The 16,218-nt window shown below is 40.7% G+C and overlaps 2 protein-coding genes across 2 annotated transcripts; both read left to right on the forward strand.

Annotated features, from left to right (window-relative positions):
* The first annotated feature begins 950 nt into the window (after nucleotides 1-950).
* On the forward strand, nucleotides 951-1,497 carry LOC136579849 (syncollin-like). Its single transcript, XM_066579903.1, has one exon. It carries the CDS (start codon nucleotides 952-954, stop codon nucleotides 1,345-1,347), a length of 396 nt encoding a protein of 131 aa, XP_066436000.1. The 5' UTR covers nucleotide 951; the 3' UTR covers nucleotides 1,348-1,497.
* Nucleotides 1,498-9,744: 8,247 nt separating this feature from the next.
* Nucleotides 9,745-10,140, forward strand: LOC136581161 (syncollin-like). The gene has a single exon (XM_066582144.1). The coding sequence runs from the start codon at nucleotides 9,745-9,747 to the stop codon at nucleotides 10,138-10,140; it is 396 nt and encodes a 131-aa protein (XP_066438241.1).
* Nucleotides 10,141-16,218: the final 6,078 nt, after the last annotated feature.

A 16,218-nucleotide genomic window follows, 5' to 3' on the forward strand; every position in this document is an offset into this window, starting at 1 on the left:
AGCTGCAAACCTTGAAGAGTATGTTTTCAAAACCAATTAGTATAAGTAACAAACCCCTAAAATCTGTGCGTCTGTCATTATACTGTAGCGCCTGCAGCCCGGGCACCATTATGGACCTGAAAGGTTCCCATTAAAGTGACACTCTGGTTTCGAGGTAAGATTCTGTCCTAGGATCAGATGAAGCCGGGGGTATATTACTTGCACTTGTTCTTCTCTGCCATCCATCTGATCCACTGTTTTCCGTCCCATTTTTGGCTGTTCAAGATGGCTGATGCAATTTTCAGACTACCCAATCCCCATAGTGCATTGATAATATCAGGCTACCAATGCACTATACCTGCTCTGGTAGGTCAGCACCTGATTGGCCAGTACTGCTCACGTGATCAGTATGCAGTATGCATTAGCTAGATGGAAAATTGAAGTGACCATCTAGTATGGCTGAAACCCGGAGCTGTCAGATTGGGCGGACTGCAGAGAAGAACAAGTAGATGTAATATTCCTCATGACCCCTCCAGTCCCAGGACAGAATTTTGTCTTGAAACCGGAGGGTTGCTTTAAAGTGTATCTATAATTTTGGGCCATCCTTTCTTACAACTTTGGGTTGTCAGTCTGCTCATAAGTTTGCAGGAGGAATAAAGCAAATGGCCGAATGCAGAGGTTCAAGAACAAATATCATTATTCTAGATTGTTGGAACCGAAGGTAATGACATAAAATGATGTAATTCTGAGGCCCTTCAGCCTTCTCTATGTGTTACACCACATGCTGAGTCCCATAACACCTGTACCCTCATATCTACAAGGTGGCATGATTAAGAAGTGACCTTCACTGCAGCTGTGAGAGTCTGTGGGTGACCTGCAGCAGGTTGGCCTTCTCTATGCCAAAACCCACCTACTTAAACCCCAACATAATACATAAAGCGTCTTGTGAAAGCTTCCTTTGACCATTCAACCATGAGAGCCCTGAGTCTTTGCATCTTGCCACTGCTGGCTACCCTGGCCATGGGGCTTTGCCCCGCACCTGCTGATGTCAAGGATGCTGATGGCAACAGGCTGTGTGCCCGTCTATATGCTGATGACAGCCCATATTATGATGAGTGCTGTGCTGGAGCCTCCTTGGATGTGAAGCCAGGAGACGATATACCTTACGTCTTGCTGAGGTGGACCAATCGCATCTCTTCATTGGTGGTCGGCACCAAATGTGAACTCACCGTCTGGTCAAAAAGACCAAAGGCAGGCGACACCAAGAAGTTTACTGCCGGGGCTCAGCCAAGGCTGGTGGAGGTCAAGAGAGGACTTTTGGGAAACTGGGATAATGTAATTTCCTCCTATTACTGTAAATGTAACTGAGGTGAAGATGGAGACGACTGACTATCCTTGTGTCTCCTGAGAAACTGAGAAGACGTGATGACTGAAGACACTTATTCTCCAAACTGTCATCTTTTGGACATCTTTTATACGGCTGGTCTAACCTTCTGCAATTAAAGTCTGTAAAATGTGTTTGTTGATTGGTCTTACTATAGAATCACAGAATGGAAGAATGTGAATGGGTGAGTGTGTATGAGAATAAGAGAACTTTTAGAAGCTCGAAATGACATTGTACTCCCTTAAAGGGGCAGTAAACCTAATTTCTAACCATTTCATCGTCATTCAGTTTATGCATACAGAAAAGCTGAATGACGAATCGGGCCGTGTAAACAGGCAGTCGCTCATCTGTGAATGATTACCTGTTTACTGTGAATGGAGGCGGTCCGTACAGAACGACCTCTGGTCCGCTCTGCCTCCATTCATGCAGCAATGATCGTTTCTGTGTAAAAGCTAAGGAACATTTATTGTTGGGATGGTTTGTCGGGCAATCGTGCCCAACAAGTCATCCTATGTAAAAAGGCCCTTAGATATAGAAAAGTAGACGTAAAAGTCCCTTGTTTTGCTATATTGTTACAGTTTACAGACCATTGGCCACATTCTAACGGTGGGGCTTAGCCACACACTCACTCAGGGGCCGTAAATGAACTCTGACCAGACAAGACTCGTTTTATCCTGATAGTCAGTTGCTGCCTGTATGAAGGGTAAAACTAACAGACCGCGTCTGCATGTGTGAACGCATCCAATAGAATTGATTTGCAGATGTAAAACATCCAATGCGGTTGAGGACTTGATGTATAATGAAGACTGTATATGTATGAAGACCGAGTGGCCCTCCCATTCTGGGAGTATTATCCTGATTTGTGCTGGAGGTGTTAACGCTCCCGGTTGACCGTGAATAAACTTTATCTTGGAGTTCCCCAACATTTCTTGTTGACCTCTTGACATGATCCATGATTTCGAACCCAACTTGCTGGCAGTACGATCATCTGCAAAATCTCAGCAGTGCCGGCCTGTGCAAACCTACAGGTAAGCAGATACTTGGCTTTGCTCAAGTCTGTCGCACAGTTTTCCCAGTGGCCACCACAGTTCAGTCAGTAGGGGGCGCCGTACCGGTGATTATTTTAGTACCACTCTCAGGCGGACTGTTACCTCCATTGGAGTGTTTGTGACCTTCAGTCGCATCATTTATTCATCTGCTTTGTGACTAAATATTGTAACAACTAAACATCAAGTCGACTCCATTAGATGTCCGGAATATCCTGAAGGTAAAGCAGACAGAGGTGGTATAAGGAACGGAGTGAGGGAACATCATCTTCCTGTTTGCTGCTCAGAAGCAGGAGGATCTTCTCACGTTCATTTAAACCACTTACAGACTAATGGCTTCTTCACACAACATTTGCGCACACAATACGCAGAGACTAGAAGCCGCTGATTTCAATGGGTTTGTTCTCTTTTCCCGATTTTGCAGGCACATTTCTCATGTAAATGAACGCATAAATACGCAATACGCTGGAAAAAGACACATTTGGACCTCATAAGGCTCAATAGCCATTTAAATCAGGGCATTTATTGTCTGCTGCATGCAAGTGAACATGTCCTGTCGGCACAAAAAGCATAATAAAATGCGCCAATACACCCCAAATCAACCTCGTTCATAGTGTAAATGCATTGCGCTCTCGTCTGCATGCAGGAGCCCTTAGGGTTCTATCACACAGGATGACTTGGCAGGCGCAGATGCCCTTTAGGTCGTCCCAGTGCTTTTACAGGGGAACGATCATCACTCAGTGAATGGTTGCAGAGCGGACGGGGGTCGTTCTGGGCTGCCCACCTCCATTCACTGTAAGCAGCCAGTTGTTCCTAAATGAACGATTGTTTGTTTACATGGGCCGATCCGTCATTCAGTTTTGTGCGCACATACATTGAATGATGAATGAGAAGCGAACAAACTCTCATTTGTCATTCAGTTGGGGCCTGCGTTTACACTGAACAAAAAACGGATCGCGGGAATCTGAAGAATTTATCAAAGGATAAAAGGCCCTTATGGTGAAGCTACATCTTCAGGTTACAGCTGAGGAGAAGCTAAATCCTCCTGTATCTCCATCACCCACCTCCTCCAAACCACAAAATCCTTACATACCGTGAAGTTCTGAGAGCAGGTAAGCAAGTATCTAGTGATAGTGACTGCACAACAAATGGGGCGCATACTCCGCCTGCTGAAGGAAGCGTAAATCCCCCTGATATTAGTTCATCTCAGCACTTTCTAGAGGCAGATAGGAGAGGAGGAGAAGGACATACAGAACAATAAGAAAAAACTAATGACTGCCCTCTATGGAGGCCGCAGTGGGGACCTGCCCACCAAAAACATTAATATAATCTCATGTCAAGTGCATTACATGGACTTCAATCTATAGAACCACAATATTGGGGAAAATCATAGAGGTCAATTGTCCCAAGTGGGCAGAATAGAGGTCATAGGGATAAGGCAACAACATGTCTACCTAGAGTACAGTGTTGGAGTCGTGGGCGTATGACCACCTCTATAAAAACTGTGCAATTGCTTTTCAGGCTGCCCTTCAGCTGAATTATGGACCAAACTTTAAGAGAGGTTATCAATAAGATTTTTAGGAGCACTTCGAGGAGATATCTGAGTTTCCATTGGTGACTTCCACCAGTTCAGGCACAGAAGAATCTATGGATACGTTACTGGTGGGAGGCAAATACTGACATGAGGGTGATATTTACCTGTATAAGTAAGAAGGTCCTGGCAGTCTATTTGCAGCCTCAATCACCTGGAAAATCTGAAGGGTCAAAATCAGATGCAGGAGGTTTTGTTCATACTTTTTGACCAGGAGATCTTATGTGATCCCTAGCTATCCATTAAAGTAACATAAATGTATATCCTAAAGGACTAAATGAGTGTTAGGTTGTGCTCCTGGGACCTGTAGTTCTATGGGTTTCCAGGAGCACACCTTCACAGGTGTGGGATAATTGAGTTGGCTCAGTGTAGAGTTCTCCAGCCAACCAATCCCCACTGGTCTGCTGCACATATATACCAACACCTCTGGCTGCTTACAGGCATGGTGTTTGGTATGGTGTAAACAGTGATGTGTTCGGTCTCGGCAGGCGGCTGGACACGTGGTATTAGCAGTCCTGTTCTGCATGGTGTGCATTCCCTGGTGTGTTGGTGTGAACTGTGCCCTGTGCTGCTCGGATTGTTTACCATCTAGGGCTAGTTAGGTCCTGAGGTTCCAGTGTGGGGTCGTCCCTATTTGGATGATCGCCCTGCTTGCAGGCAGGACTCTTGGGGTAAGTTGTCTTGTGAGAGTACGGACTGATGAGACAACGAGGACCCTTGTTGTGGAATCATGGGCTAAAGTGTCTTCGACAAAATACAGACCAATACCTCGTATTGTATCTATTACATCTGTCTATGTGTGCAGGTATGTTAGGTGAGTGTTTTGGGTGTTTGTGAGTTGCTGTTTTATGTCTGTATTCCATTCTATGTTTGATCCATCCATTTGTTGTTGGACGCCCGTTTCTTATTTGTTTGTCCTACACGTCCATTGGTGGTCGGCCACCTGAGTCTTATACTGTCCCCTTTGTCCATTGGTAGGCAGACGCTAGTTCTTCTTATTTCTGTCTGCTCCTGCATCTAGCCACCAGTATGGCAAGCTTGAATATCTGTCCTGGCTGCCATAGTACCAAGTGGTCTCTGGGTTTCGTTGGCAGTCCAGGACGAACGTAACAATGAGGTCTATATGAAGATTATAGCTAAAGATCAAGAAGATAACAAGTGGGTGGCAGTTGAGGGCTTGTTTTTTGCAGAACGACTTGTATTTTTTAATATCACTATTTAATATACCATATAATGTACAGAAAAACGTTGACAAATTTCTAAGTGGAGTGAAATGGAACAAAAATAAGACAATTCTGCGCTCTTTGGGCAGGCCTTGTTTTTACAGTGTACATACTGCAGCAAGAATGGCATGATCACTTTATTCTAAGGGCGCCCACCCACTGGCGTTTGCGATTTTCGTGCGTGAAAAACGCAGCGTTTTCGGCACGTTTTTCGCTGCGTTTTCGCGGCTTTTTCGCGCCTTTTCCATTAATTTCCATTGACATTCATGGGTGCATTAGGAGAAAAATAAGGACACATATGCAACTGACAGTTCCTATGTTAAAAATCGCAACGCACCGCAAAAAAAAACGCCAGTGGACAGGAGTACATTCAATTCTAATTGCTCTTGAGAAAAAACGCAAAACGCAAAGAAAAAAAAATCGCCAGTGGGTGGGCGCCCTAAGGGTGGGTTCTATTGCAATGATACAATTTTGAATTATTTTTGCTGTACTTCTTTTTAAAAACAAAATATAATCGGACAAATATTAAATGATTGTCTGACGTTATCTTTTGATGTAGCTAAGCATGGGCAAATCATTATTGGAAGATGTATAGGAGTTAAGGCTTGTTAAATGAATTCCCAAGTAAAGTATGGAATGGTTATTCATACATATGGGAAGGAATCAATCTGTCTTCTAGTTGTATCATCAATCCCAACATCCAACAGTTGGGATTTAGTATTATTTACGCTGTAGTATACAATTATCCCAAAGTGAAAAAGTACAGATGGGCCTTCCTTAAAGAAGAGATAGGGTCCGTTAAGTTAAAATGACATCATCAGCATGTAATCCTATTGTGTGTTTCTGATGCTCCAACGTAATTCCTTTGATGTTATTTTTGGTTCTGATTTGCTTGTCTAGAGGTTCCATGAAAAGGTCAAAGATGAGAAGTGAAGGGCGGCAACCTTGTTGAGTGCCATTGGACATTGTAAATAAAGGGGAAATACATCCAGATGAAAAAACCCGTGCAGATTGGGCTGAGTATAATGACGAAATCAGAGATTTAATAGAGCCAAAGAAACTCAATTTTCCTAAGGTAGCCTCTAAGTACCCCCGTTGAATCTGGTCAAATGCCTGCTCTGCATCCAAAACCAAGAATAGAGAGGATATAGGGTGTAGCTCAGTGATTGCAATGAGATTTAGGAACTGGCGGGTTCCATTGGGAGCCTGTCTTTGTGGAACAAAACCTACATGATCTGCAGCAACCAACGTTGGGAGAATAGAGAAGAGTCAGAAGCTGAGGATCTTAGCATAGAGTTTAACATCCGTATTCAATAAGAGCAGATAGGACAGATCTTAGCTGGGGAAGGAGTTTCTTCAGTGGGTTTAGGTAAGATAACAATAAGGGCCTCTAACATTTCTGAAGGAAAGGAATAACCATTGAAGAAACCATCCAGACCCGGAGATTTGAGGGGTTTAAGAGGCTTCTAAAACTACCGACACCGATCAGTGTAGAAAAAGAGGCTGATCGGTCAGATGACGAGCCGGGGAGATTAATATTCTGAAGGAGGTTTGAAATGCCTTTCGATTGAGGTTGATGCTCATTTCTATCTTCTTTCAAGTTATAAAGGGAAGAATAATACGAGGCAAATGCATTGACAATATTGGGGATGAGTGATTTTATGCCCCGCAGCATCTAGAAGGTATCTAATCCTCTTAAATTGTTGGCCAACATCCCCCCGGTACGGTTATCGTGGGCGTAAAACTGCATGTTCATCTTCTGAAAAACAATATCATATTTTACCGCTAAAAGGCTGACGTTTGGCACGCAATTTAAATATCTCTTCAGTTCTATGAGGCGTGGGATTAGCCTTGTTTAAGGAATCAATGGTTTTAATTTGAGCGGTTAGGGAAGCTAAATCTCCTTCTCTCTTCCTTTTAACCCTAGAACAAAATGTTAGAAATAGACCTCTGAGATGGGCTTATGGGCGTTCCACACTGAGAAGACGTTCATGGGGAAAAACATTTGTAATTCGGATTTCAGATTAGATTCATATTCCGGGTGACAAATAATCTATTCTTTAAGTCTCCAAGGGAAGGAGGGAGAATAAGGAAACTTCTCACATGATGACAAAGACACTGGGGCAGGATCCGACCAGGCGATGGTTCCATCTTGGTCTGTATAACCTCCCCCAATCCCCAGACATCCAGGAGAAACAAAGTAAGAAGAATAAGGCAAAGACAAAGGGGTATAGTTTATCTCGGAGCCATGAAGGCAGCGCCAAACATCAAAGTGGGACTACAGGGAAAGGTAATCTATATCTAGAAGGGGAACCTAGGGATGCATCAATAGCTGAATTGAAATCACCCCCCATTATCAAAGTGTCCCTTCGTATCTTAGCAATTTCTTTTAGAACATGTGAGAAAAATCTAACTTGTCACTTGAGTGGGAAATATACATTCATCAAAGTGAAAGGGGCATTATTCATTTCACAAAAAAGTATTATGAGGCAACCCAAAGGATCTGGGTGCGAGCCCTGCTGAGAAAATGATACCGAATTACTGATTGCAATTAATACTCCTTGTTTCTTAATATCAGGGTTTGAGACAAGAAAAAGATGTAGAAATTTAGGACGAGAGCACTTAGGATGTCTATCCTTTATAAAATGTGTTTTATGGGCGAAAAATACGTCAGCGTGAAGCTTGAGGGCCGCGCCATTGTGAAATGCATTTAAGTGGGCTGTTCAGACCCTTAGCATTTAAGGAAGAAGTATTAGTAGACATGGCATGTAATAATAGAGAGAAGCTGTGCTGCCTCCATGGCGGACAGAGAGTGCTGGACACGTAGTATATCATGAAAGACCTCATTAATACAACAAAAACAGAAGAACAAATAAGAAAAAGTGAAGAACAATATTTAATATTGGCAGCATGGAGAGCGGAGGTAAGCCCTCATCTCCCCGGGCGCATTGGATTTGCAGAAATCATGCACCTCTGAATGCATGATTTGTGTCTGTCTAGTGTACCTGTCTTAAATGCATCAGAGTGTTGGAAGTTTGCAGGCATGAAAGGGTTAATGTCTGGAAAATGTATCATTTTGTCCTGTGTGCAGTATAAAAGAGTGGTCCATGTCTATGTTAGAAGTCTGGTCTAGGTCTAGAAATCTAGGTAGAAGAGAGCTAGTGAGAGGAGAGAGACATGGAGGAGGCCGAAGGGTGCTCCACTATTCCCACTTGGGCCTATCCTTTCCTGAGATACTCCCCATATCTACTAGCCACAAGGAGTGCATGAGGGACAAGGGAAAAGCCGCACAAGAACCGCGTGTCCAGAGAGAGAGAGAAACCGCCAGAGAGCGAGGAACAAGTGAGAGACTGACAGATGAGAGAGAGAGTTACCGGGAGAGAGAGTTCCAACAGAAAACTGCGACTACGGATGTACAAATGACCAGTGACCCCCTGCTGCTTCACCGCGGTAAGAACTGGTTATGGTACCGCTATGCAGAAGCGATCTGTTCTGGATATGTTACGTCTCAAGAAGGGGTCTGTGCAGCGATCGGAGACTCTTGCTGTTCCCTTGTCTCAGCTAATGATGATGAGCACAATTAGATTGTCTGTAATGGGAATAAGGAGAAAAGTTATAATTAAAAGCCCCCTGTTTTTGCTATTCACTGCTTTCTCAATTTATAGACCCTTGGCTACATTCCAGTGGTGGGGTTAGTCACAGACTAATGAGTGGTCATAAATAAACTCTGACCAGACAAGACTTGTTTTATCCTGATAGTCTGTTGTTGATTGTATGAAGGTCAAAAGTAACAGACCGCGTCTGCATGTGTGAACGCAACCAATAGAATTAATTTGCAAATCTTAAACATCCAATCAGGATGAGGACTTGATGTATAATGAAGACTGTATGTATAAAAACAGAGTGGCCCTCCCATTCTGGGAGTATTATCTTGATTTGTGCTGGAGGTGTTAACGCTCCCGGTTGGCCGTGAAGAAGCCATATCTTCCTAAAGGCTCTGTCTCTAGTGAATGGTATTCCACAACATTTTCAATATTTCCTGGTGTGAATGACTTAAAGTGGAGCTGTCAGCTTTCCTGACATGTCTGTTTTAGTAACTACTTGCATTCCCCATGAAATAACAACTTTGGGATATCCTTTCTTACAACTTTGGGTTGTCAATCTTATCCGGCTGTCAATCTATTCATAGACCTGCCGCAGCAATAAAGGGAATGGCAGAATGCAGAGATTCAAGAAAAAATATCATTATTCTAGATTGTTGGAACCGAAGATAATGACATAAAATGATGTAATTCTGAGGCCCTTCAGCTTTCTCTATGTGTTACACCACATGCTGAGTCCCATAACACCTGTACCCTCATATCTACAAGGTGGCATGATTAAGAAGTGACCTTCACTGCAGCTGTGAGAGTCTGTGGGTGACCTGCAGCAGGTTGGCCTTCTCTATGCCAAAACCCACCTACCTCATCTCCAAAATGATACATAAAGCCTCCTGCGAAAGCTTTCTTTAACTATTCAACCATGAGAGCCCTGAGTCTTTGTATCTTGCCACTGCTGGCTACCCTGGCCATGGGGCTTTGCCCCGCACCTGCTGATGTCAAGGATGCTGATGGCAACAAGCTGTGTGCCCGTCTATATGCCGACGACAGCCCATATTATGATGAGTGCTGTGCTGGAGACTTCTTGGATGTGAAGTCAGGAGATGACGTACCTTACGTCCCACTGAAGTGGAACAATCACATCTCTTCGTTGGCGGTCGGCACCCGATGTGAACTCACCGTCTGGTCAAAGAAACCAAAGGAAGGCAACACCAAGAAGTTTACCGCTGGGGCTCAGCCAAGACTGGTGGAGGTCAAGAGAGGACTTTTGGGAGACTGGGATAATGTAATTTCCTCCTATTACTGCAAATGTAACTGAGTCGGAGAAATAGAAGACTGACTATCCTTGTGTCTGCTGAGAAATTGAGAAGAGGTGATGACTGAGAAGATGTGATGACTGAAGACACTTCTTCTCCAAACTGTCATTGTTTGGTGGTCCTCTTTTGTTGGAGGGTCTAATCTTCTACGATTAAAGTCTACCAAAATGTTTTGGTTTGTTGGTCTTACTACCAGAGCTTGGCAGAATGTGAGCGGGTGAGTGTGCATGAGAAGCTCAAAACTGCATTGTCTCTCTTTAAAGGGCCAGTAAACCTCATTTTATTCCATCCCCTTTGCTGTAGAGCTGAAGTCAGTCTGTTATTCCCTGTTATTTATTTCAGACTAGAGAGGGTTAATTATTGAATTTTAAAGCAGCCCTTCATTTCTGGAGAAACAAAGATGGCCGCACCGCTTCTTTGACTACCTGATGCACACTGTGTACTAGTATGCATCGGAAGTCTAAGACGCTACAGGCTCATGTGGGCAGCACTAGCCAATCAAAATCAGTGTGCAGTGTCTTGGACTAATTATGTATAATAATGCGCAGTGTGCATCAAGTAGTCAAAGAAGCGGTGCGGCCATCTTTGTTTGCCCGGGACCAGAGGGTCGGTTTGAGTAGATGCAAAATGTTCACATATGAGGGGCTGGTATTGGGGTTCGCAGTCCTTTAGAGTAATACTCTACCCTATCACCAACTGCCTCAACTGGCTGAATGTGTCATTGGGACTCTTGTTCTGCTGATATTTAGAGGTCCTAGAAGTGGGGTCCCAATATCACGTATTTATGGCATAAGCACTGGTGTAACTTGAAGCTCCGATGCCCCAGTGCAGGACTACTATGTGCCTTTATATACTGGTGTGTTCCAAAGTGAAGAGCAGCTTTTGGGTCTATTACGCACTAGTGTCCCAGTTCCACTGCTACCTTGCATACCTATAGCTACACTCCAGGGCTTATACTGTTATCTAAAATGATAATTAAAGTGGAACTCCAGTTTGGAACCGTTTACTGGTTTGTTAGAAATCAATGATATTACCTCAAAATATACTATTAAATAGCATTAAGGGGTTGTCCAGTTGTCACCCAAGACCCCCACCGTTCAGGTGTTAGCCAAGCTGGTGCACTGAGCTGATTTCTGCAGGAAACAGACAGCTCTGTTCACACTGTAGTGGCCTCACTTGGTATTGCCTGGAAAGTTCCAATTGAAATGAATGAGAACTTAGCCTGCAATACCAAGTATGGCCACCGCGGGCTTCCTGTAGAAATCAGCTTGGTGCACAAACGCATTGGACCAAGGAACAGCTGATTGACTGGAGTCTCCGGCAACTGACCTGCACCAATCTACCATTGATAACCCATCATGAGGATAGGCTATCAGTAGTTTATAACTGGACAACCCCTTAAAAGGGTGGGAATACTTTTGCAAATCTTGTTATTGCTCTAATGCATCAACAATAAATAAAAGAAGCAACTTTGCAAATAGTTTTTATTAAAAATTAGATCAGACGGAAGTTTGTCGGCTGTTAAACCTGTTAGTCTTATGATTTAGAGCCATCGATTAGAGGAACGCATCCAATACAGCAAGCAGAGAATCTGCAGAGCAGCGGGCGTCCAGCGACTCTCAATGTAGTACCGGCTATCAACTGCTGCGAAGGCTTAAGATAGTACAAGATGTGACTGTAAGACGGGGAGTCACCTGATCCTATGAGAAGTTCTGCTAGACGGACAGGAAAGGTTGGAGGGAACGAGGAAAGTAAAAGAGGCTGCTTGATTTTTCCAGAAACAGCACCACTCTTGTCCATTGTCTGAGACTAGTATTGCAGCACTCACTAAAGTGAATGGATAGTTATTGGAGATTAGATTAGATAGATAGGAGATAGATAGATAGATAGATAGGAGATAGATAGATAGATAGGAGATAGATAGATAGATAGATAGATAGATAGATAGATAGATAGATAGATAGATAGATAGATAGATAGATAGATAGGAGATAGATAGATAGGAGATAGATAGATAGATAGATAGATAGATAGGAGATAGATAGATAGATAGATAGATAGATAGATAGATAGATAGATAGATAGGAGATAGATAGATAGATAGGAGATAGATAGATAGATATGAGATAGATAGATAGGAGATAGATATGGGATAGATGAATAGATAGATAAGAGATAGATAGATAGATAGATATGAGATAGATAGATGATAGATAGATAGATAGATAGATAGATAGATAGATAGGAGATAGATAGGAGATAGATAGATAGGAGATAGATAGATAGATAGATAGATAGATAGATAGGAGATAGATAGATAGATAGGACATAGGTAGATAGATATGAGATAGATAGATAGATAGATAGATAGATAGATAGATAGATAGATAGATAGATAGATAGATAGATAGATAGGAGATAGATATGGGATAGATGAATAGATAGATAAGAGATAGATAGATAGATATGAGATAGATAGATGATAGATAGATAGATAGATAGATAGATAGATAGGAGATAGATAGATAGATAGATAGATAGATAGATAGATAGGAGATAGATAGATAGATAGATAGATAGATAGATAGATAGATAGATAGATAGATAGGAGATAGATAGATAGATAGATAGATAGATAGATAGATAGATGGGAGATAGATAGATAGATAGATAGATAGATAGATAGATAGATAGATAGGAGATAGATAGATAGATAGATAGATAGGAGATAGATAGATAGATAGATAGATAGATAGATAGATAGATAGGAGATAGATAGATAGATAGATAGGAGATAGATAGATAGATAGATAGATAGATAGGAGATAGGTAGATAGATATGAGATAGATAGATAGATAGATAGGAGATAGATATGGGATAGATGAATAGATAGATAAGAGATAGATAGATAGATATGAGATAGATAGATGATAGATAGATAGATAGATAGATAGATAGATATGAGATAGAGAGATAGATAGATAGATATGAGATAGATAGATATATAGGAGATAGATAGATAGATAGATAGATAGATAGATAGGAGATAGATAGATAGGAGATAGATAGATAGATAGATAGATAGGAGATAGATAGATAGATAGATAGATAGATAGGAGATAGATAGATAGATAGGAGATAGATAGATAGATAGATAGATAGATAGATAGATAGATAGATAGATAGATAGATAGATAGGAGATAGATAGATAGGAGATAGATAGATAGATAGATAGATAGATAGATAGATAGATAGATAGATAGGAGATAGATAGATAGATAGATAGATAGATAGATAGATAGGAGATAGATAGATAGATAGGAGATAGATAGATAGATATGAGATAGATAGATAGGAGATAGATATGGGATAGATGAATAGATAGATAAGAGATAGATAGATAGATAGATAGATATGAGATAGATAGATGATAGATAGATAGATAGATAGATAGATAGGAGATAGATAGGAGATAGATAGATAGGAGATAGATAGATAGATAGATAGATAGATAGGAGATAGATAGATAGATAGGACATAGGTAGATAGATATGAGATAGATAGATAGATAGATAGATAGGAGATAGATATGGGATAGATGAATAGATAGATAAGAGATAGATAGATAGATATGAGATAGATAGATGATAGATAGATAGATAGATAGATAGATAGGAGATAGATAGATAGATAGATAGATAGATAGATAGATAGGAGATAGATAGATAGATAGATAGATAGATAGATAGATAGGAGATAGATAGATAGATAGATAGATAGATAGATAGATGGGAGATAGATAGATAGATAGATAGATAGGAGATAGATAGATAGATAGATAGATAGATAGATAGATAGATAGATAGATAGATAGGAGATAGATAGATAGATAGATAGATAGATAGATAGATAGATAGGAGATAGATAGATAGATAGGAGATAGATAGATAGATAGATAGATAGATAGGAGATAGGTAGATAGATATGAGATAGATAGATAGATAGATAGGAGATAGATATGGGATAGATGAATAGATAGATAAGAGATAGATAGATAGATATGAGATAGATAGATGATAGATAGATAGATAGATAGATAGATAGATAGATAGATAGATAGATAGATAGATAGATAGATATGAGATAGAGAGATAGATAGATAGATATGAGATAGATATGGGATAGATGAATAGATAGATAAGAGATAGATAGATAGATAGATAGATAGATAGATAGATAGATAGATATGAGATAGATAGATGATAGATAGATAGATAGATAGATAGATAAATAGATATGAGATAGAGAGATAGATAGATAGATAGATAGGAGATAGATAGATAGATAGATAGATAGATAGATATGAGATAGATAGATAGGAGATAGATAGATAGATAGATAGATAGATAGATAGATAGATAGATAGATAGATAGATAGGAGATAGATATGGGATAGATAGATAGATAGATAGATACATAGATAGATATGAGATAGATAGATAGATAGATAGATAGATAGATAGGAGATAGATAGATAGATAGATAGATAGATAGATAGGAGATCGATAGATAGGAGATAGATAGATGTGAGATAGATAGATGATAGATAGATATGAGATAGATAGATAGATAGATAGATAGATAGGAGATAGATAGATGGGAGATAGATAGATAGGAGATAGATAGATAGATATGAGATAGATAGATAGATATGAGATAGATAGATATGAGATAGATAGATAGAGAGATATGAGATGGATAGATAGATATATAGATAGGAGATAGATAGATATGAGATAGATAGATATGAGATAGATAGATAGATAGATAGATAGATAGATAGATAGATAGATAGATATGAGATAGATAGATAGATAGATAGGAGATAGATAGATAGATAGATAGATAGATAGATAGATAGATAGATAGATAGATAGGAGATAGATATGGGATAGATAGATACATAGATAGATAGATAGATAGGAGATAGATAGATAGATATGAGATAGATAGATAGATAGATAGATAGATAGATAGATAGGAGATAGATAGATAGATAGGAGATAGATATGAGATAGATATGAGATAGATAGATAGATAGATAGATATGGGATAGATGGATAGATATATAGATAGATAGATAGATAGATAGATAGATAGATATGAGATAGATAGATATGGGATAGATGGATAGATAGATAGATAGATATAGGATAGATAGATAGATACATAGATAGATAGATAGATAGATAGATAGATAGATAGATAGATAGATAGATAGATAGATAGATAGATAGACTGTTGGGTGGGCCACGCTACTCTGTTTCCGCATCTCTCTTAGGAGTCTGTGGGAGTTATTGTGACAGTGTAACACAGCGAGATACGCTGCTTCTTTAAAAGGGTTTTTCAAGCCTTTACGATTGATGACCCATGATTGGTCATGAATAGTTGATCGTGGGGGTCTAACACTCAGGATCCGTCTGCTGTCAATACAACCGCGTCGGACGCCCGCATTGGATCGCAGATGAAAGTATAATAGAAGGCATCGTTGATTTTAATGGGAGCAAAGCCTTCTGCTATACTTCCGTCTCCGAACCCTATGTGAACGTCCCATATAGTTGCACTGACAGGGGGCCAGCCAGGGAATCAGATGAATTGTGGGGGTCCCAAGCGGTAGACCCCGGCCGATTACCTACTCATGACCTATCCTAAATATGTCATCAATGGTAAATGCCAAAAACCTCCTTTACTGTGGAGCTGCGAAAACAGTGAAGCTCGCTGCTGTACTCTCTTCCTGTGACCACTAGGGGAGTTATGGAAACACCATAGTGCAGCCTGATTGACTGTTTCCATAAGTCCGACCACCCCTGGACACCACATACTGCACTCAGCTGAAGTGGGAGCGGCGTCTGTCAGACTATCACGGTACATCTTGTGGATAAGCCATAAAAGTCTCAGATGAGAAAATCCCTTTAAATAAAGAGACCTATGAAGAATAACTTGCTGACAGTTTCTATGGAGACATTTTTTTCTACACCACAAAGAATAATAAGAGGCAAGAAAATAAGTGACAACGGC

This window comes from Eleutherodactylus coqui, chromosome 10 (genome assembly GCF_035609145.1).
Source record: "Eleutherodactylus coqui strain aEleCoq1 chromosome 10, aEleCoq1.hap1, whole genome shotgun sequence".
In the NCBI taxonomy this organism is placed as follows: Eukaryota; Metazoa; Chordata; class Amphibia; order Anura; family Eleutherodactylidae; genus Eleutherodactylus; species Eleutherodactylus coqui.